The sequence below is a fragment of the Fulmarus glacialis genome, unplaced genomic scaffold (genome assembly GCF_000690835.1).
Source record: "Fulmarus glacialis isolate BGI_N327 unplaced genomic scaffold, ASM69083v1 scaffold30092, whole genome shotgun sequence".
Classification (NCBI taxonomy): domain Eukaryota; kingdom Metazoa; phylum Chordata; class Aves; order Procellariiformes; family Procellariidae; genus Fulmarus; species Fulmarus glacialis.
Genome location: NW_009198923.1, coordinates 1 through 20,500, shown reverse-complemented (window position 1 = coordinate 20,500; position 20,500 = coordinate 1). Strand labels below are relative to the sequence as shown.

The following is a 20,500-nucleotide window of genomic DNA, read 5'->3' as shown; positions in this document are numbered from 1 at the left end:
GGTAAATGCTGGGGAAGAAAATAACGCAGCAGACTGCGGAAAGAAGAAAATGAAGGAAGGGGCCGGCGATGGAGGGCGGACGGAGGTGAGCTGCCCTTGGGCCACGGGGGCTTGAAAATGCGGTCTCCTGGTTGCTGCCTTGTGTGCTGCTGGCATTGCTGCAGTTCATCTCTCTCACGTATTTTATCTGGCGTTACAGTTACTCTTTCTCCCACACTCTCTTATTTTCTTATTATGTGGCTTTGTTGCTTTTTACACCAAGTTGTATTGCTGTAATGGGAGAGCAGCTCAGATTTCCATAGCTGCTGCTTGGTAATGCTTTTCACTGTGCCCGTTTGCACCAGGAGGTAGGCAGCGGATCTCTGGGATGAGGAAAACCTGCCTTTGTGTTTTCCGTCTTCATGGTGGGCAAACACAGATCCCTCTGACTGCACAGAGAGAGCCATCTGCTAGCCAGCACTAATCCTGAGCCAACTGCATAGCTGTATAACCTTGGTTGTGCCCAGGCTGATAGTCCTGACGTCATTATATGACGTGCAGGTTGGAGTCAGTTCCTTTCTGGGTGGCTCAGAGTAGGGGTGTTCCCTCAGGTTTTTTGACCTAATAAGAAAAATGTATTTTTATGTTGAACTTCTACAGTCTTTTCAAATTGATTTTTGTCCTTGTGTAGCTTATTAAACAGGTGTTTAATAAACTATATAGTAGCTTATTGACGTATGTGTAGTTTATTAAACAGGTGTACAGTGGTACATTTCAAAGTAATAATTTTCATTAAGGTGAAGTCTTACGACATTACTATATAATCAATATATATAATTAATCTGTAATAATAATGATTACTTGTTAGATATAGCACATACATAGATATTGTCACATAGATGCTTGTGAAAAGTATATCTATTCTGTTTGCATTCTTGATATAATGTGATATTAGATTATTCTAATAATCTGTTGATTTTTTCCTTTCTCTTTATTCATTATGTATAGCTGAATCCCTGGCCTGCATTTATCAATGAGCGTTTAGAGATGTACAATAAACTTAAAGCTGAACATGATGCACTCCTTGCAGAAAGAGCTGCAAATGACAGTAAACCCATTAAAGTTACATTACCTGATGGCAAGCAGGTTGATGCTGAATCTTGGAAGACTACTCCTTATCAAATCGCTTGTGGAATTAGGTATGTTTCTATTCTGTGATACACTCAATCATTTTCAGACAGCTCTGTGCCTAAAGGTTGTGGCTCTGAGGGTACAGGTAATGTATAATTTCTCTCATAGTCATTTATCTCAACTCTTCTCAAGGCATCTTGTATATAATAAACTGGAAGTAACCAATAGGGTTTGAGTTCTGGAGTGTAATTTTTTTGCCTTATGAAGATACAGTTTCTAAAATTAAATAAGAATATAATTGAGATCTTTTAGACATACATTACTTGAATATTTTTCCCCGCAAGTACTGTCGTTGCATTAAGAACTAATTTCCTAACAAATTTACTGTATTGGATTGAATGCCAGCACATGCAAACCAATTTGCATCGACCTGGGGAAGATGACTACTGGGTGATGTTTCAATTGATTTCAGAGACAGTTAAGAGTATGAATATCTTTCACTTAACTGCATTTTTACTTGCATGGGAGATACCCATCAAAAAGACCATTACACATCTCTGGGTTACTCGGACTTGGTGGGGAGTAGATTTGAACAATGCACACTAGACACCCTGACAGTTAAAAAAAACCTGGGTGATTCCTAGCGGTGGAATGCCTTTTTTTTTTTTCATGCTTAGGTGCCTTGTCATTGGAATCTTCTTTGCTTTTGTGATTTGGGGTCAAGGAAAAGGGTTTTTGCCTAGTAGAAACAAAATTGTAAAGTTACTCCATCAGAAATGGTATTTGATAATTTTTAAAAGAGAAGCTCTGTCTTTCATTGGAATAGGATTTTGAAGTCAGGTTAATTCTTTGAGGTGGCTGCCTTTAAGTCAAATATGTTAACAAATATATGTATGTTGACTATACAGCACAGTTTTCCTCCCTCATCTCTGGGATGTGAATAGGATTTTCATGAATGTTCAAGACTGGTTAAACTGCTCTTTTTTATTTGGAATTTATTTATGACATTGTATGCACTCTGAGCACTCCTGAAAATCTTACTCAACATGGAGGGCAAATTTGGGGAACTTCTACTTGCTGATTTCAAAAGATTATATACCATGTATTTATTCTGTAGTCAGGGCTTAGCTGACAACACTGTTATTGCTAAAGTGAACAAGATGGTTTGGGATCTAGACCGTCCTTTGGAGAAGGATTGTACCCTGGAGCTGCTTAAGTTTGAAGATGAGGAGGCTCAAGCAGTGAGTATCTTCTGCCAAAATTTGTTTGCCCTTGGATTTGCATTAAACTCAGCCTTGAGTAGTTATTTGCATCTTTACTTTATTCAGAGGATGAGGAGATGGGAACAGGTTTGCTGTGTAGGTACATCTGCATTTTCTAATAATTCCTTATGAGAGAGATGCGGTACTACAGATATTGTACATGCTGCTGTGTATTTGTAGCCGAATCTGCTAGCAGTTGCTGTAGTTTATGTCAAGACTGTTCTCGTTAAAAGTTTATATTTGTGACCTTCATGTTAATGTAAAGTAGTCTTTTGAACTGACCTCTTCAGTACTGACTTTAAAAACAATTCTGAGTACAAAAGTACTGTCTATGTACAACCATAAAAGTACTGAGCAGGCTGCTCTTTTACTTTGAACATGCAAAAGTGTATACTTTATTTTGGCTATTCATTCAGATAAATGCGGTTATCTAGTGAACTTGTAAATACTCTCTTTAGAAAAAATCATTTGGTACAAGAAGTTGTGAGTCAAACTCATCACAGAGGTCTTGCACTCAAACTTAGGGTTTTCATATTGGCTAAATTACAGCTCCTGTGAGATTTTTGTTTTCTGGTCTGTGCAAATAAAAGCAGTCTGGAATCCTATAGATTTGGTTTTAATTTGTCAAAACTTCAGGTGTACTACAAGGCGGAGTGTAATTTTTAACTTTATGAACTGTTCTACTTAGTGCAGAATTTCCCATGCATAAAATCTTCGGATTAGGACCACAGCCTTATCAAAGGTTCAAAGCGCACCTTTTGGTCTTTATGCAGAGCTGATCGATTGAAGTTCATAGGAAAAAAAAAAGTTTCTGAATTAGTTTCCTGACTTCTTGACAATATTTGAATCATTTCAACAATAGTTGAAAATAAGAATTATTTGCTACCGAGCTGTAAATAATTTTCCAGTGTTACCTTTTGGAAATATTGGTGCTTAGGGTGAGAGTGTTGCTGGGCAGGTCAGTTCTCTTCTGCAGACTGCTCTAATGTGGAATCTGCATCAAGTATCCATAAAAGCAAGCATTTCAGAAAAGGTTTTAAATAAAATACTCAGAAATGTATTGTGTGTATTCTGACTGATCCCCTCTTTTCTTACTTCCATTAGGTATACTGGCACTCAAGTGCTCACATAATGGGTGAAGCTATGGAGCGAATCTATGGTGGCTGTTTGTGCTATGGCCCACCAATAGAAAATGGATTTTATTATGACATGTTCCTTGAGGAAGGGTAGGTTTTGTATTTTTCTTTTTAGGGGCGGGGAGATGGTAGTCACAGCAAAATTTCTGTTACCTGCTTGTTCCCGGAACAAAGTTATCTGCACTACTGCAGATTGCTTTGTTCTTTGCAGTGTGTCCCATCCACAAGCTAGTGCATTGCAACTGGATCAGAAATTGCAAGTGAAAGCAAGAATGATTCACTTTTTTGTATGTGTTTATTTTAGGGGTGTATCAAGTAATGACTTCTCTGCTTTGGAAACATTATGCAAAAAGATAATGAAGGAAAAACAAGTCTTTGAAAGACTGGAAGTTAAGAAGGAAACACTACTTGAAATGTTTAAGGTAGGCTTAATGTTGTAGAAGGTTGTTTCTAGCATCGTGCAGTTGTTCTTTAAGTATTTGTTACTTTAGCTGCGTTTTCTGTTAGTGGTACAGGAAGGTCTATCAAATTAACTTTTTAAGGTGATATGTTCTTATAAGCTCATTTGTGATATTTAACAAAAAAAAATGAGCAAAGTTGTAATGTGGATTAGATTTTCTGCAACTGTTAGAATTCTCATTCTTCCCACGGGTGACCTTGGCAAAACCTTTGAAGCTGCATTCTTCATTTATTTCCCACAGATGTAAATTTGCAATATATTATGTGCAGCTATGTTATATGCCTATATTATACTGGCTGTTGGTAAAATGCTGTGGTGATACTATAACTGCATGTGCTCATGCATTCAGAAAGCTTCATAAAATATTTTTTAGAATGAGGACTCCTAAGAAAGTCCAAGCAACACTAAGTGCTGATCCTTTCTCTTTAGTACCTAGCTGCAAATAAATTTCTGGAATTCCTGAGATAGACGTTACTCAGTTTTCACTGCTAGGACATCAGGAGAATTATAGTGTCATTCAGGTTGGAAAGTACCTCTGTAGGTTTCCAGTCCAATCTCCTGTAGAGGGCATGGGGTCAACACTGAAGTCAGACCAGGTTTCTGAGGGCTTGTCCACCTGGGCCTTCAAAACTTCTAAGGACGGAGACTGCACAACCTGCTCGCTGGGCAGCTTGCTCCACTACTTGACTATCTTTCTGTCTATCTTTTATAGTCCTCTTTTGATGCAGCATAGCATCAGGTTTGCAAATAATTTAAACTGCTGGCCAATTCTCTTGCTTAACAAGGAATTAACAAATACGTGTGCTGCTTTTCTTCTCAGTATAATAAATTCAAGTGTCGCATCCTGAATGAGAAGGTCAATACTCCAACTACAACAGTATACAGGTAATTAGCGTGCATCATAATATTACTGGATATATTTTTCTAGGATGAAATATACCAAATGAATGTTTTCCTATTCTTAGGTGTGGTCCCTTGATAGATTTATGCAGAGGGCCTCATGTCAGACATACTGGCAAGATAAAGACCATAAAAATTCATAAGGTAAGTGCTGAAACTGCCTTAGACAAATGTTTTCACTGAAAATGCATTGCTGTCTTTGGGCGATACGATGGTGGCTTATCCAAGAATGTAATGGGTAACGTGGCCGAAAACTCAGTGTAACAGATTGGGAAAGGGTTGTGTGCTGGAGTGATATTCAGATGGTGTGAAGCCCAACTAGGTGTCCAGGGCCTGCACTTCCAGCATGTGAGTAGGTGCGTGAAGTAAGTAGGGATGTGAGTGTGGCTTAAGGCTTGGTTGAACCATATCAATTAGAGTTCATAGTTTTCGCTCAGCTGATAGTTATAGCTGAGTGTAAATAAACAGTTGGTCTAGGATGGCTACAAAGAAAGCAAATAGGCTTAAAAAAAAGACTAGAAAGCTTGAAACCATTTTTACATACCCTGTTCATCTGTTCTTTCTGGATTTTTCTAATCAGTGCTCTGAATTTCAGATTAAAAATCTCCTTATGCCTTAGTTGTTCTACATTAAGTACAGTGATTTATTAATAATTGCATGCCTTTTCATAGCAGACAGTAGTAGTAAAATGTGGAGGCTCCCGCTTTTCTTCAATGTTTCATTTATTTTTTGCATGCAGAATTCTTCTACCTATTGGGAAGGCAAGGCTGATATGGAATCCCTCCAGCGGATCTATGGAATTTCATTCCCAGATGCAAAAATGCTGAAAGAATGGGAGAAATTCCAGGAGGAGGCTAAAAGCAGAGATCACAGAAAAATTGGGCGGGTGAGACAATTTTTCTGGTAGTGTATTTCACAAACACTGTGTGGATGTAACCCCTTAACTAGAAGCATCTCGAAGACGGTGTATACTTGCTGCCACAACCAAGATGTGACACAATTGTATTTTTAGTCGAGTTGCAAAGTCGAAGAGCATCAAAAGTCTTAAAGCAAATAACTTCTCCTTAGACTTTTTGCTATTTTAAACACGATGACATCCTTATTCCACAGATCAATCAGAACAGAACATGAACATTTTGGTCTGCAAAACATGAACAGTTCAGTCTGCAGGCAATGCTCATTCCTGCAGTTTGCTGCAGCCTGTTCACTCACAGTCCTTTTCTTCTGTGTGATTTCACAATCCATAATACACTTCTCTGGTTTTTTGGCTGGTTGGGTTTTGGTTTGGGTTTTTAGATGGAAACCCCTGTCAGATAATTGATAGTCCTGAACACTGTTACAAGGTCTGCTGCTAGGACACCAAGAAAATATACAGAAGAATTCACTATATGCAGTCCTCAGGCATGTGCACAGTTTGTCACAACATGAGCCAACTAGAGTTCACACATTCAGTTCATGTGCAAATAATTAGAGAGCTGCAGAAACAGAACTAAACATTACTTGTCAATGTGCAAAGGGAGCTGTGGGGGCACAGTTAGGAGTTACACATAAACGTGAAGTTTTGGAGTGTCAGTAATGAAACAGGAAACTGAACAATCTCCTTCCGCTGTAAGTATTGATGGAGATATAAATAGTAGTGAAAATCTGTCTGATCTATTGGTATTGCTTTTTTTTTTTTTTTTTGTTAAAGAAAAAACTTTGATTAGTGATGCCCGGTCAGTAGTAATTCATTTGTGAATGTGTCCTGGTTTCGGCTGGGATGGAGTTGATTTTCTTCCTATTAACTGGTATAGTGCTGTGTTTTGGATGTAGTATGAGAATAGTGTTGATAACACACTGATGTTTTAGTTGTTGCTAAGTAATGTTTACGCTAGTCAAGGACTTTTCATCTTCCCATGCCCTGCCAGGTGCACGGGGGGCTGGGAGGGAGCGTGGCCGGGACGGCTGGCCCAGCTGGCGAATGGGCTATTCCATACCATATGACGTCATGCTCAGCATATAAGGCTGGGAGAAGAAGGAGGGGGGGATGTTCGGAGTGATGGCGTTTGTCTTCCCAAGTAACCGTTATGCGTGATAGAGCCCTGCTTTCCTGGAGATGGCTGAACACCTGCCTGCCGATGGGAAGGAGTGAATGATTTCCTTGCTTTGCCTTGCTTGCGTGCGCGGCTTTTGCTTTACCTATTAAACTGTCTTTATCTCAACCCACGAGTTTTCTCACTTTTACCCTTCCGATTCTCTCCCCCATCCCACCGTGGGGGAGTGAGGGAGCGGCTGCGTGGTGCTCAGTGGCCAGCTGGGGTTAAACCACGACAGAATGTTAAGTGAAAAAGGTAGTGTACAAATAGTAAGTTTTTCAAATATTATTTTTCTGCAGGACCAAGAACTGTTTTTCTTTCATGAGCTCAGCCCTGGTAGCTGTTTTTTCTTGCCAAAAGGAGCTTACATTTATAACACACTAATTGAATTCATCCGGGTAAGTAATGTCTTTCGGAAATCTTCTTGTAGAAGAAATTGCTTAATTTTAGAAAAATACCCAACAGCATGCTACATATAACAGTATTAACAGCTCTTCATTTCCAGTTAGTTCAGTCTCTTAGTTCTGTAAGCCACGGAACTAAAGAAACCTGGTTTCTTTTGAATTGGTCTTGTCGCAATCTCTGCTAATTCTTATCAATACTTTATACCTGCAGTTAAAGCAGTGATAATGATGCTTTTAATATGAATTCTGTGACATCTAATAGCACCACTAAGCTAGCACTACAGCTGTTCCACTGATGGATATTGATTTGTTTTAATAAACTTACTAAATTTGGCCTTGTAGAACTATTTGTTATGAAATTATGTGTACGGAAAAAAATCCTGATCTTCCTGTTGCAATATTTAAAGTCTGTCTTATTATTGTATATTTGGGTTGTAATGTACTATCAAGTGTCATTGAATAATTAGAGACTGCTTCTTTGCTTGCAGGGAGGAAACTTGTTCTTCTTGCTTACTACAGAGGAATTGTTTGGGGGAAGGGTGGTGCTGGTGGAAGGGATGTATCCTGGCATGTCCAACTGGAATTTTTCTCTCCTCTTTCTCTTTTCTTCTCGAGTCACGGACTTTTGTCGGGCAGCATATTTTTATGGCTACACATTGAAGACTGAGTACCATTACTTTTGTTTGCTTTATTAGTTATTTTATGTACTGGATCTGTTGTTTTAGAGTGAGTATCGAAAACGTGGATTTCAGGAGGTTGTCACTCCAAATGTTTTCAACAGCAAACTATGGATGACTTCAGGGCACTGGCAGCATTACAGTGACAACATGTTTTCCTTTGAAGTGGAGAAAGAAATCTTTGCTCTGAAGCCTATGAACTGTCCAGGACACTGGTAAGTATATAGCAAATCCAGTTTACCAAAGATGATGCTGGTTCAAAAAAAAAAAAAAAAATCCTGTTTCTTTTGTCTGCTTAATTGTAAAGATGGCTATCTTCAGGTATCCAGATGTGGCATGCTGTTAGGAGTGATGTAATTATGAGTCGTCTTGCCTACGTGCTCTCTTTACTTGAGACACTGAGAAATGTCATTTTTCCGTCATTACAGTGACTGTGTTTTAGACCTGAAGTTTAGCTTGGTACCACAAAACCTGGATATCCAAAATAGATACATTGTCAATTTTGTGGCAATTTAGGCATTCAGCTTTTAATGCTCAGTTTTAGGAGCTGTTTATCTTCTCTCTGTGAGGTGGGGGAAGCCTACCAGCTATAAAAGGACATCTGTATTTGTTTTCCTGGCAACACTAGATGTGAATGATGGTTGTATTCAGATTACATCATTGGCATTATGGACATCTACTTAGGGACTGGCTGCTTCTCCTTGGCTGTTCTTTGCAGAATTTTGATTCTGGATGAGCTGCAAGTAATAAATTTTTCCTTCAGCCTTATGTTTGATCATCGTCCAAGATCATGGCGTGAGCTGCCATTACGGTTGGCTGATTTTGGTGTTCTGCATCGCAATGAACTGTCAGGAGCTCTTACAGGGCTCACTCGAGTACGTCGGTTCCAGCAGGATGATGCTCACATATTCTGTACTATGGAGCAGGTATGGGCTGCTGTTCCATGAAATTGGGTATTAAAATTGGATTAACTGATTTTTCCATATTTGAGGCTTTATTTCTATTCTCATAAAGATTGAAGAAGAGATAAAGAGTTGTCTGCAGTTCTTGCGTACTGTGTATGATGTGTTTGGATTTTCCTTCAAACTGAATCTCTCCACTCGTCCTGAAAAGTACCTGGGAGATATTGAAGTGTGGAATCAAGCTGAAAAGGTAAACAGTAGTTTTATTAACTTTTTATATGAAAGCAAGGCTGCAGCTGGAAGTCATGTAAGAACATGTTGCCTTCTGGGAGGTACACTGACAGCTGGACATGAGCAATATAACTGTCTTCAATTCAGTCTGGCTGCTGTAAATAGCAGAAGTAATCTCCATGTCAGAATCAAATTATCTCTCTCTCCCTTCTCTCACTTCTTATATTTTTTTTTGATAATTTAAAAAAAAAGAAAGAGGAAGAGAACCAATTCTGGCAGCCCCTGTAATAAGACTTAGAGCCATCTTCCAAAAGCCAGGTTGTTTTCATGATTAAAGGGATGGGGTTAGCCCCTGCAGGTGCAGTGCTGGGGAGAAGATAGGGCAGGAATAGACATTAGGTGTGTCAGTGTGGATCCCCTCTCAATATTATCTACAAACTTTGAATCTAGCATAAAAATTTCTTGCATCTTAGCTAATACTGCTTGTTTGGCCTCTTCCAAAATGAATGCATTAATCTTGTTTGTTTAAATTTGGACTAAATTTTTTTTTAGCTTTTTCAGAAAATGAATGAGTTGCAGCAGTAACTGAGAAGTATTGAGAATTGGTAGTGTCATACCTGTAGCAGCAGGCTGACCTGATGCTGTAACATGGAAAGACAGCAAATGTTTGAGAAACACTGAGTGTATGTGTCCTTTATCTCTAGCAACTGGAAAACAGCCTCAATGACTTCGGTGAGAAGTGGGAGTTAAACCCTGGTGATGGAGCTTTCTATGGACCTAAGGTTAGTATATTGCTAACCCCTAGCTGGGTTAGGCTTTTAATTCTATTTGGATGAGGCAGATGAAAGTTACAAAATTCCTTGCTTTCCATTGATGCTACCGTAATCTTGGCAGTAGGGGTGGCATGCAAATACTGTTCTTTGCAGTATAGCGGAAGTGCAGAAAAAAACCCGAAGTCTTCATGTGATTACAGAATGATGCTAAATACCGCTTTCCCCAGAAAGACAAGTGTTAGGCATCTATTTGTGCAGAATGTTTGCCAGATGACTTCAAACAGATAGCTGACCAAGATAAAGTCGCCAACTAGTTAACATTCTGCTCTAAGTTAATTAAAAAATACAGATGGACACTAAATGTTCTTAATACAGAAAAAATGTTTTTTCATATCTTATTATGAGCAAGAGGAGAAAATAGTATGGTCATGCTCTTGTGTTTTATTCATTATCTTCTTGGTAAAGACAACTTCTGTTTTTCACTTACTGTCCTGCACATTCCCTTCCAATGTAACGTTAGAACTAAATTTTTCAATGTCAGTATGTATTTCTAAAACATTGGTGCTGTTTAGGTTTGGCCGGAGGATACAGAACAAAATTGATTCCTAAACTGACGACCTGGTACTAGTTGAGCTTGTTAAAAGTTGGGATTAGGAAGAGAGGATTTTTTCTGTAGTTATCTTTAAGATGCTTTACAGCTGATATTCTGTGTTTTTTCCAGATACATAAACTCTGACATACTTGAGAGAGAAATAATACTCTGTGATCCTGGTTTTCACATAGCTTTAACACTCATTTCATTAATTAAACCCAGTTTACATGTATAAACTATTTGTCTGCTGCTTAAACAGAAGAGCTGATTGGTTTAGTGGGATACATGAACAGAAGGTGGCACTGTAAGATCTGTATTACCACAGCAATTGCTGCATTAGAAATAATCCTTTAGGCGATAAGTGAATCCTAAGTCATGAGAAAAACAAAAATAAACTTACTGGTAAAAAAAATTTTTGAAAAATATTGCTTTTACTGGCACAGTTTTGTAGCTGCATTGAGTTGCTGGTAGGTTTTGGTATTTTAAAAAGCCCCTTGCGTTGGTTTTGTTGGGTTTTTTTAAAGCTGTCTCTTCAGTTTGCACAGATTAAGTAGGGATTTCTAGAAACTTCCTGATATCTTTGAGCATAAGGACAGAGAGCCTTACAAAATTTTTTTTCCCTAATAAACCTACACTACATTTATGTCTATATTCAGTCATCTAGTAAACTGGTTCTGATTCCTCTCTTTGTATGCTAATTGAATCATTTCATTTTATGGGTTGTGGGTGAAATGTGCTGTAGCAGCTAATCATTCATAATGTGAAATGCAAACAAGATTTAGTAATTTCCTCAGCTGATTTGAAAGAAGGCAAGTATCTACAGGAACCTTTGTTAACCTTAATTAACCTTGTATTTGCTCCTAATACACTCTAGCCAAAGTAAGGTGAGCAAACATGTAGCATTTTGCACTAGTTTTAATGGAAACTAGTTAAAGTTACATTTTTAAGTTAAGCTTCTATCTAGGGTACCTTAAAACTACTTGGATTTTTTTTTTTCTACTCTGTAACTGGGTGATTTGAAATTAAAGAAGGTTGTAAATAATTTCTTTTGATAGAAGCTCTTTGGTGAGTAGCTGAACTATGATAAACTCTGGCTTCTGAATGCAAAATTGAAAGACATTTAGAACTTCAGTTAATAAAACACTGATCTGTTTGATACATAAATTAAAATAAGGCACACAGCCCCAACATTTCCCAGCCATACTGGTAAAATAATGAATAAGAGAGCAATGTGATAAATAAATAAGGTCAGGACAATATAAATCTACTGTTTTCTATTCATCTGTCTGTCTAACTTTTATCATAAGCGTATTCAGGATTACAGTGTAAGATGCAATAGAAAGAATAGGCTTGACTGTAGATACTCATAGTCAGAACAAATGTCATTGATTAATATGATCCCTACTGGTAAGTGGACTATTTAACAGTAGGATTCTCATCCCATGTTCATGCCTTGAATTTGTAACATAAGCTACAAAGTACTCAAATTCTGCATAATAAAGAAGTGTAAGTTTGCTAGTTTGAGGTTCAAGAAATTTCATTTTTGGCAAGACATGTTCAGTTCTGATCTTGCACTTGCACTTATGTGCTGCTGAATTCACTGAGTGAAAAGGCCCATGAAAGTCCCAGATTGAAACTCACAAAAAATAGTCTGAGCTATTAAATGTAGTTCCCACCTGAAGTAGTGTCTCTCTACTTGCTCACCTTGTTTTTAGCTCTAACATTTTTGCATCAGAACCTGCAAATCATTTAGTCCTAATGTGGGCTGAACTAAAATTATGTTGTCTAAAACCACATACAGTTCCTCTGCACTGAGTGAAACCTTCCATGTTAAAACAATGAGTTTGCTTTCAGAGGGGCACGCTTGTATCTAAACTGTAGTAAAAGTTTGTGTCTTTCTGTTTCTAAGATTGACATTCAGATTAAAGATGCCATTGGCCGCTACCACCAATGTGCTACCATCCAGCTCGACTTCCAGCTGCCAGTCAGATTTAACCTCACCTTTGTCAGGTAAGCAGAGAGGCTTGTGGGTTTAATTGCTATATAATCTAACTTTCCTGTCAGTTACAGGCAGAAGTTTACATCAAGAAAAAAACCTTACATTTAAAAAAACCCCACCTTTCTTCACAGCCATGATGGTAACGACAAGACGAGACCAGTTATCATTCACCGGGCTATCTTGGGATCTGTGGAGAGAATGATCGCCATTCTAACTGAAAACTATGGAGGCAAATGGTAACATTAAAAAGTAGATTTATTATTCCAGTTTGAGCAAACACTTTATGTAGAAGATAAATTAGCCCCAAGCATGCAGGAATGAAGAAGGCTTGTTCTACTTGCTTGCTACATGCCGTAGGTGTGCCACAGAGCAATTCCTTCCGAACCACCTTCCTTAGATACTAAATAATTCAAGATACGGTAGCCTCTACATGGTGCCACTCATGCAGTGCAGCATACAGCTTGTCTGCCCAAGGTGTATATCTCTCACCTTTGCTTTTGCAGCTGGGCTGCCTTGCAACGAGTCATTTATGTAGGTCATCTCCTTTACCTGCTGCAGTATAATACCCCTCTGATTATAACAAGACTCAAAAGTAAATGTTTTCCCATGATTAGTTAGTAATAAGCTCAATAACTCAATTATGATTTGTTGTCTGTTGTAAAACACAACTTGAATCTTCAGGTCAAAAAGTACTTTTGTCCACACTGCAGTTCTTCTAGACACTCAGTTCTTTTGGGTAGGTAAATTGTAAAGCATAGGGCTGTCATTGCCTCTGAACCCAATCTAAGCAGCTGGCTTTATGAATCTCCTGTGTAGATTTTAGTCCTATCTGTTAAGAGGATTTTTTCATACTAAAAAAATACTGAAAGCTGTATAAACTTGTTGTGTTTGTTTATTGAAGGCCACTCTGGCTGTCCCCACAGCAGGTAATGGTGGTACCAGTGGGACCAACATGTGATGAGTATGCTCAAAAGGTGACGTATATGATTTTGGGGCTTTTTTTTTAGTATATTGTATTCAGTTGAGATATTTATTATACTGGTTATTAATGATTAATAGTATTTATCCTAGATAAATGTTGTAAGTCTTTGCATATTACATTGTATCATTTTTATATTATAATGACAATTAGCTGCTGAAGTTGTAGATGTATCTTAAAGAGGACCTGAAATAGATTTTGGGTATCTAAACAACAAATTATGATCTTTGTGAGGCTTTTATTTTTGGAAAACTTATTTTTCTCTCTAGCTCAAAAGCTGTCTTACCCTTCAGGTTCTAGTCTCCCAGGGCCACGTGCATCTTGCAAAAGCAGTAAGAAAGATGAAGATAAGTCTTTGCATATTTAGCATCCAGCAGACCTTTTCCTGTGTTTCTTTCAAGAACACCATACATAAATAAAATAGTCTGCAAAATAAAAGAAAAAGATCTTTTAATCAGAAAGCTATCCTGCTGCCTTTCACAATATCAAACTCAAATCACTATTCAGCCCAAAACATTAGATATTCACATCACTGCTGTGTTATTTAGTGTGTATGTACCTGCATGATAGCTGACCTGTTTTCATTTCTTGAACTGGGCTCATCTCCAAAGCCTGAGCCAATGATGGTGCCTTTGTTTTAGGGGTCAGATAAGCTGGACTGGCTTAAGTTTACAAGTCATAAATAGTTCATTGTCCTGAATATCCTATAGTGACAATTTAAATACTTTTTCTCCTAGGTCAGGCAGCACTTCCACGATGCTGGATTAATGGCAGATGTTGATGTAGATCCTGGGTGCACGCTGAACAAGAAGATCAGAAATGCTCAGCTTGCACAGTATAACTTTATTCTGGGTAATGTATAGTGCATTTGTTACATTATCCTGGCTGACTTTCTTGCATAGGTTATAGGATTTGATACTTCTTCTTTGAGCAAGGCAGAGAGTGATAGTGGTTTAGGTCCCTTTGCTCCTAAGAGTCTCCATTCCAGAGAGCCTCTCCTGCCTGCCTCACAGGCTTGTATAGCTGTCACTGAAAGGGAGGTCACTGTGGCCCAAGGCATCCCTGCTGCTTTAGAAGAAGTTCTTTGCTGTCTTCTGGTCAGCCATGTGGAGACATATATAAAATCTCTTGCCCTTTGTCAGTCAGATTGTTAAGCAATTTTTCTATTGCCCCCAATAATTTATGCTCTTGTTTCAAGTGTAGTAAAAGAAGAACCATATTTTCACTGCATTCAGTTGTGGTGCGCTTCTGAGCTATACATGCATGCATAGGAGAGGGTGATGGAGGGACAATTAGAAACTGACCCTGAGGTATGTGATTTGAAGTATGTAATTTACATTAGTCATGTAAATTGAGGCTCTAGCATTGACCCTAAAACTGTCTGGGATCTGTTAGAGTAGAAGGAGGCTTTGACAGAGAAACTCTACCTTCAGTTGTAGATTGATAGAATCATGAATAAGGTTCTTCTGTTCTTTAAAACTTTTAGCATATGATACCAATAAGACACAATCACATTTTACCTTCAAGACCACAAACTGATAATCAGCCTATCAGGGAAAAAATCTCACCTAACTTATGTTCAGAGGTTATTTCAAAGAGTTATGCCAGTGAATGTAGATTGGGTACCAGAGAAATACAATCTCCTGTAGCAATCTCCAAGTACATTATATAAAATTTATATTAGTAATGAGAGATACGTATATTATTTTGCTATCTGTATCTTAATGTTTAAGTAAAATAGCTTTGGGACTTCCCAATAAACTATCTTGCTGCTCTATAAAGAAAACAGCTATTCGTTATTTACAATCAAGTTGTCTTTCTAATCTTTGCCTATGGAGTACTTCATGTTTATTTCTCACTTTGACTTTGTCGTTCCCTCTAATAAGAAGTCAGTCCAGCTGGACTTACTAAGTTTACTTTTCTCTTTACTCACATTTTGCTAAGGTGCTGTTCATAACATACTAAAACCTACTAAATGATATGAGATGAAATAAGGCTATTGGCTTTACAGATCTCAGTGGGGGCAGCTGGGAGGAGGGCAAAGGATTTTAGCATTGGTTGCTAAGCTTTTTTAGAATTTAGTATGCCTAAGAGAATGGGGGGGAAAAAGAGCTTGCTAAATGTTACGTTCATTCCTTTGCATCTTGGTTGTTTCTAGTTGTTGGTGAAAAGGAGAAGGCGAGTGGAACAGTTAACATCCGCACCCGAGATAACAAGGTGCATGGTGAGCGTACTATTGCAGACACTGTGGAGAGACTGCTGGAACTGAAATGCTCTCGCTCCAGACAAGCTGAAGAGGAATTTTAGCGCCATCTTCCCTACCTGGCATGAAAAAAGATTCTAGTTTTCCTAATTCAGTTAACCACAGAGTTTTTGTGCTGAACCAAATTTGACATATATTTCACATTGGACCTCTTGCTCATTTTGGCAGAGATTTTTCTTTAGTCAGAAATGTCTCTTTTTGTAAAAACCAGTTTTTCACAAACCTTGAAGTAAAATTCCTGGCCTCTGACGAATGACAGATGAAGCAATATGAAATGACTTTCTGTGGCTGCAAGGGAAAATGGAAATGTTAATCAGGGATATCCACAGCATTCTAACTACCCTGTTAAGAATAAAATACATTTTGGTAACTAATACTTTTCATGAAAGTTAAACAAAAGACCTCAGGCTTAAGAAACCACATAGTGACCAAGTGCTGCAGCAGCTTTTGGAGTGTCTCCTTTAGCAAGGAAAGTGATACCTTGCAGTCTTGTCTGCTGATCTTACAGCAATTAAATATATTGACTCTGAACAGTTTGCAGCCACATCAACAGGGAAATGAACAGAGGTCTCCCATACCACTTCCATAGCGGTTGGCGCCTCTGGGAGTGTCTCGACTCTCACTGCGCGACACTCCTGACATGGGGCTATCTGCCACAGAGCACCGAGCTGCTAACCAAAGCCAACTATGCCCTTTTCCAAAGGCAGTCTCTGAAATATGCTGGCCCTAAGGGTAAGGTCATTGTAGCTGTAGAAGGGGGATAAGACTGTCTGGAAGAGGTGGGGCATAGCAGAGCCAAAGAAGCAGCTAAGAAGACCAGGATTCTTGGGAACAGTGTTTCTATTCTTATCCCTGAGCTGTCCTTTCAAGACAAGAACGTACTGAACTAAAAAGGATAATGATTATTTTTTTAAGACAGATGCTATTTTTCAATTTAATAGGTACAGTCCCCTTCAGTGCAACACTTCCTTCCCAAGCCTCTCGTCCAGGGCACCACATACTCAAGTAGCAGCCCCTCCTATCTCATAGCTGAGGGATCTCATCAGTTGGTTTTGGGTTTGGTTTTGGGGGGTTTTTTTTGCACATCTGGCTGACAAGAGGGAAATGTCTGTCACTGACAAAAAATAAAATCATCGTCTGAGGTGTTTTGGCTTTGGTTTTGTTTGTTTTTTGCTAATCTTAACTGACCTGAACAGCTTCCACATGTGGTTGATAACTCTTCTTTTAAAAAGAAAGCTATTGCTACAGCCTTAGCAAAGATCAAACAAATCTGAGGACAGGTTTGAACCATCGTGTTTTTTGAAAACCTCCAGGTCTCATCATTTCCTTTATTACCTGGGCAGAAGCATTTAATCTAGCCTTTTCTCACCTACCTTTCTCAGGGGTGAAGGTAACATTATATCAGCACTTGAACCCATTGTGAATTCAGTCTCACCAGACCAGAACCCCAGCCACTTCTAGCAAAATCTATTTCCTTCTCCTTTGGTTCATTGAGACAAATGTTCCATCAACTGCTGTAGAAAAAAAAGGGGAAATTGACCTTCCACTGCCTTGCTGCTTTGAAAATTATTTTGCTGAGTGTTAAGTGGGTTGTTATTTTCTGTATTTTACACCTGCCTTACTTTGCTGTGAAGTGACTGTTGCTCATGCAAAATGGTGGAATCAGATATCAGCTCTCTCTGGGTCAGAAAGACTTCATTAAATGGTGAAGCAGAACCAGAGTAGATACTGGTCCCCCAGGGAAAAGGAGCCACTAGTTCTGTTTCTCTCTAGGAATTGTGCCTCAAACCACCTTCCCACTAGGCTGGTGTATTTGCTGAGCTTCGCAGAGTGCTGTGCCTTTTGTTTCGCAGGGATCCCTAGGCACGTTAGCATTGATGAACTGCTCTAGTCATGTAATGAGATACCGGTGCTGTAGGACACTAGCCACCTCTGTGTATGGCTCTGTAGGAGTCAGTCTTGGACAAGTTATCCTTCTACAGAAACTTCATTTACTTAGATCATGCTTTTAAATACCTATATAACAATACATACATATATATATGAATACATTACTAGACACAACACCTAAGGGTACAATCCAATAAAATACATACCTCTGGCAGGGTGTGGACAGAACCAAGGTGTCTATGTCCAAATTGTGATCAATGCAATGCTGCACTCAGGTGCCACCTAAACTCGTGCTCTCTGCTGGTTTGAGTTCTCTAGCTGCCAAGAGCTGTGGACGTACGCAGAAGCAGAACTGGCCAGGCCCGAGCAGCACATCCTCTCTCTTGGTTCAACCAGAAGTCCTCTGAAGAGCGGGCTTTGGTCACTGCTTATCACCTTTGGTAGGACTAAGCTCCCGACAAAGTACTGTGCTCATCTCTTAAAGCAGGAGGATGCAACTTTGGTGTCATAGCTTAATGGTGGGACCACTTGTCAAGCAGGAGAGAAGCCTTTGTATAATTCTTTCCACGGTCTGAGAAGGCTGAAAGCCACCTCTCCAGTTCTGCAGAGTGTGCTCTGTTTACCAGCATTAGGCAAGAGAAATACAAAACGATTGCAGCTTATTTTTCAGTCTACGTCCGTAGGGAAGTTTTCATGGGAATGTAAATCACCTCATGTTTACCATGGAGCCCTCCATGCCATGGGCATTTCCTGTGGAGTAGCTGATAAGGTACAGTGCCAACTCTGCTTTACTTCACAGCAAGTTTTGTTTGCTCATAACCTTAAAGCAGATTTCAAAGCAAGTAGCTGAAGGAGGCACACGGAATGACAGGGAAGGAAGATACCTAATCTGATAGATCAACCAAGTATATACAAATAAGGCCTGGCAAGAATTTCTGTACCTGGCAGGAATCATTGTGCCAGCTTTCAGTTTTCTGTGAAACTCCTCAGTTCTGCAAACCCCCCTGAAAGAGTTTCCCCTGGCCCAGAGCCATCTGGACGCTGCCATGACCAAGGGTAATTCCACTAGGACTCTTCCTATTACACCTTGGGATGAAATTCCCACAGTGGCTGATACCACTCCCTTGATTACACCACTGGGACAATCTGATGCAGTTTCAATATTCAGATTCAACAGTGTTATGTCAACTCCTCCAAAAGCAGTGAAGCATCACCTTTAGGGAGAACCTACCTGTAAGATAAATTGTTAATTGGTGTAGGCACCTTTACATGGTCAGTCTTGCCCTGACTGCATTTTTTTCCATTGCATCGAAACCCAGTCCATGCAAGCCCTCTGGTGAAAGAAAATCAGTTTGCCAAGTCTGACTTCTCCCTTCTTAGAGTAGGCCAAAATTAAGGGGTCTTTGAAAATGCATTTCAGGCCTTCAGCTCATGCCCTGTGTAATTTCTTGATTGCCTTAGCCTTCTCCACCATTTCTTAATTGCAGTCAATTCTGGCAAAGATCTAAGCAATTGGCCCTCAAATCTGATAATGGTAAACTGATGCTGTGAAAATTAAGTATTGCTAGAGGCTATGCTTATTAAAAAAAGGACAGCACATACTGCTTGGTGCTTAAAGAGTATTTCCAAAACCACTCAGCCTTTCTTCATACTAGTGTTTTCCATCTGCCTTGGACAGGAATGTTCTTTCACAGTTGTCTGGTTGCGGTTGCTGCCGTGTTAGCCACTGTGATCGAGTATGTGCGCAGAGAATGAGCTACGTTTGGACTTGTATCAAAGTTAAGTTTTTTCACGCAGGAGAGCCTCTGGAGCAAGGCATGCATTAACATCTTCCGGTAAGTTACTACAAAGAACAGGCACTCAGCTAAACAGGGGCAGCCAGGGACATTTTGTAGTGTTCTCAGACATTAAAGGTAAATCATCTGGGCTACACAACTAGTTTCAATACATAAGATATCTGTACTCCTCTCAAAATAATATCCTTCCACTGGATCACAAAGCTCTTCTGCAAACAGGAAAACGTTCTGAGATGCAGAGAGGGCAGCTGTGAAAACTGAAAAAAAACCCCACCAACCAAACCCAAAGTGTTCAGCACCCAAAAAAAAAAAAATTTATAACTGTTAAACATGACAGGGCTTCCACAAGTCAACTGTATATATCTATCTGTATTAGAAGATAAGGTAGTAGGGACCACTAGAATGGAGGCACAACAACTGAATCCATAATGCGTCATGAGACAGCCTTGTCTTCCCCAAAGTCTTTGGAATTGCCTCTCTGGGATCCCCAAAGAGAGAAGCAGAAACAGGGACAAGAGATTTGGCAGAGGGGGAGCAGAGATTAGGCAAGAAAGCATGGAACAAAGACACGAGTGCTTTCCTTGCCGACATCTGGATGCAAAGTACAATTAAGCTCCTTGGAGTTTCAAGCATCCCACCCTGTGATGGGCTTATCTCACTAGATTAGAAAAGAGTATGTTCACTGCATCCCAGTTTGGGCCTGACACTTAAAGCTATCCATCACGAGAAGAAGCAGGCTTATAAACCAGACATTTGTTGATTTATTACATTCCTGAAACATGACTCTTCATTTTGGGAATACTCAAAACTAACCCTTGTACATTGAGTGTGTATGGAACATCAGCACAAGCTAACTTAATATTCTGCAAGAGCTTAAATGCACAATGACACTAATCTAATCACGTTTAATATGTGATTTCTCAATTGCACACTTCAGGGACAAACTGTAACGTGTTTACAGCACATTAGCAATAAAAGGAAAATTTCTCTGTATTTTTGTTTAACGGGATAAAGGCCTATACGGATGTGAAGTCTCTACCCCTGCGTATCT

General features: G+C 39.2%; 1 protein-coding gene across 1 annotated transcript; it reads left to right on the top strand.

Moving 5' to 3' along the window:
* The first annotated feature begins 7 nt into the window (after nt 1–7).
* On the top strand, nt 8–15,807 carry TARS (threonyl-tRNA synthetase). Its single transcript, XM_009573080.1, has 18 exons — nt 8–85; nt 988–1,178; nt 2,228–2,351; nt 3,477–3,598; nt 3,813–3,930; nt 4,789–4,853; nt 4,934–5,012; nt 5,608–5,754; nt 7,243–7,341; nt 8,073–8,239; nt 8,788–8,950; nt 9,039–9,176; nt 9,862–9,939; nt 12,432–12,532; nt 12,653–12,757; nt 13,423–13,500; nt 14,243–14,352; nt 15,659–15,807. The coding sequence occupies exons 1-18, from the start codon at nt 50–52 to the stop codon at nt 15,805–15,807; spliced, it is 2,070 nt and encodes a 689-aa protein (XP_009571375.1). The 5' UTR covers nt 8–49.
* The last annotated feature ends 4,693 nt before the right edge of the window (nt 15,808–20,500 follow it).

Bases quoted from the DNA above. Each gene is read 5' to 3' on its own strand.
- TARS (XM_009573080.1), top strand. From the start codon at position 50: ATGAAGGAAGGGGCCGGCGATGGAGGGCGGACGGAG. The intron at 86-987 runs GTGAGCTGCCCT...CATTATGTATAG, and splicing joins GCGATGGAGGGCGGACGGAG to CTGAATCCCTGGCCTGCATT. The intron at 9,177-9,861 runs GTAAACAGTAGT...CTTTATCTCTAG, and splicing joins TGTGGAATCAAGCTGAAAAG to CAACTGGAAAACAGCCTCAA.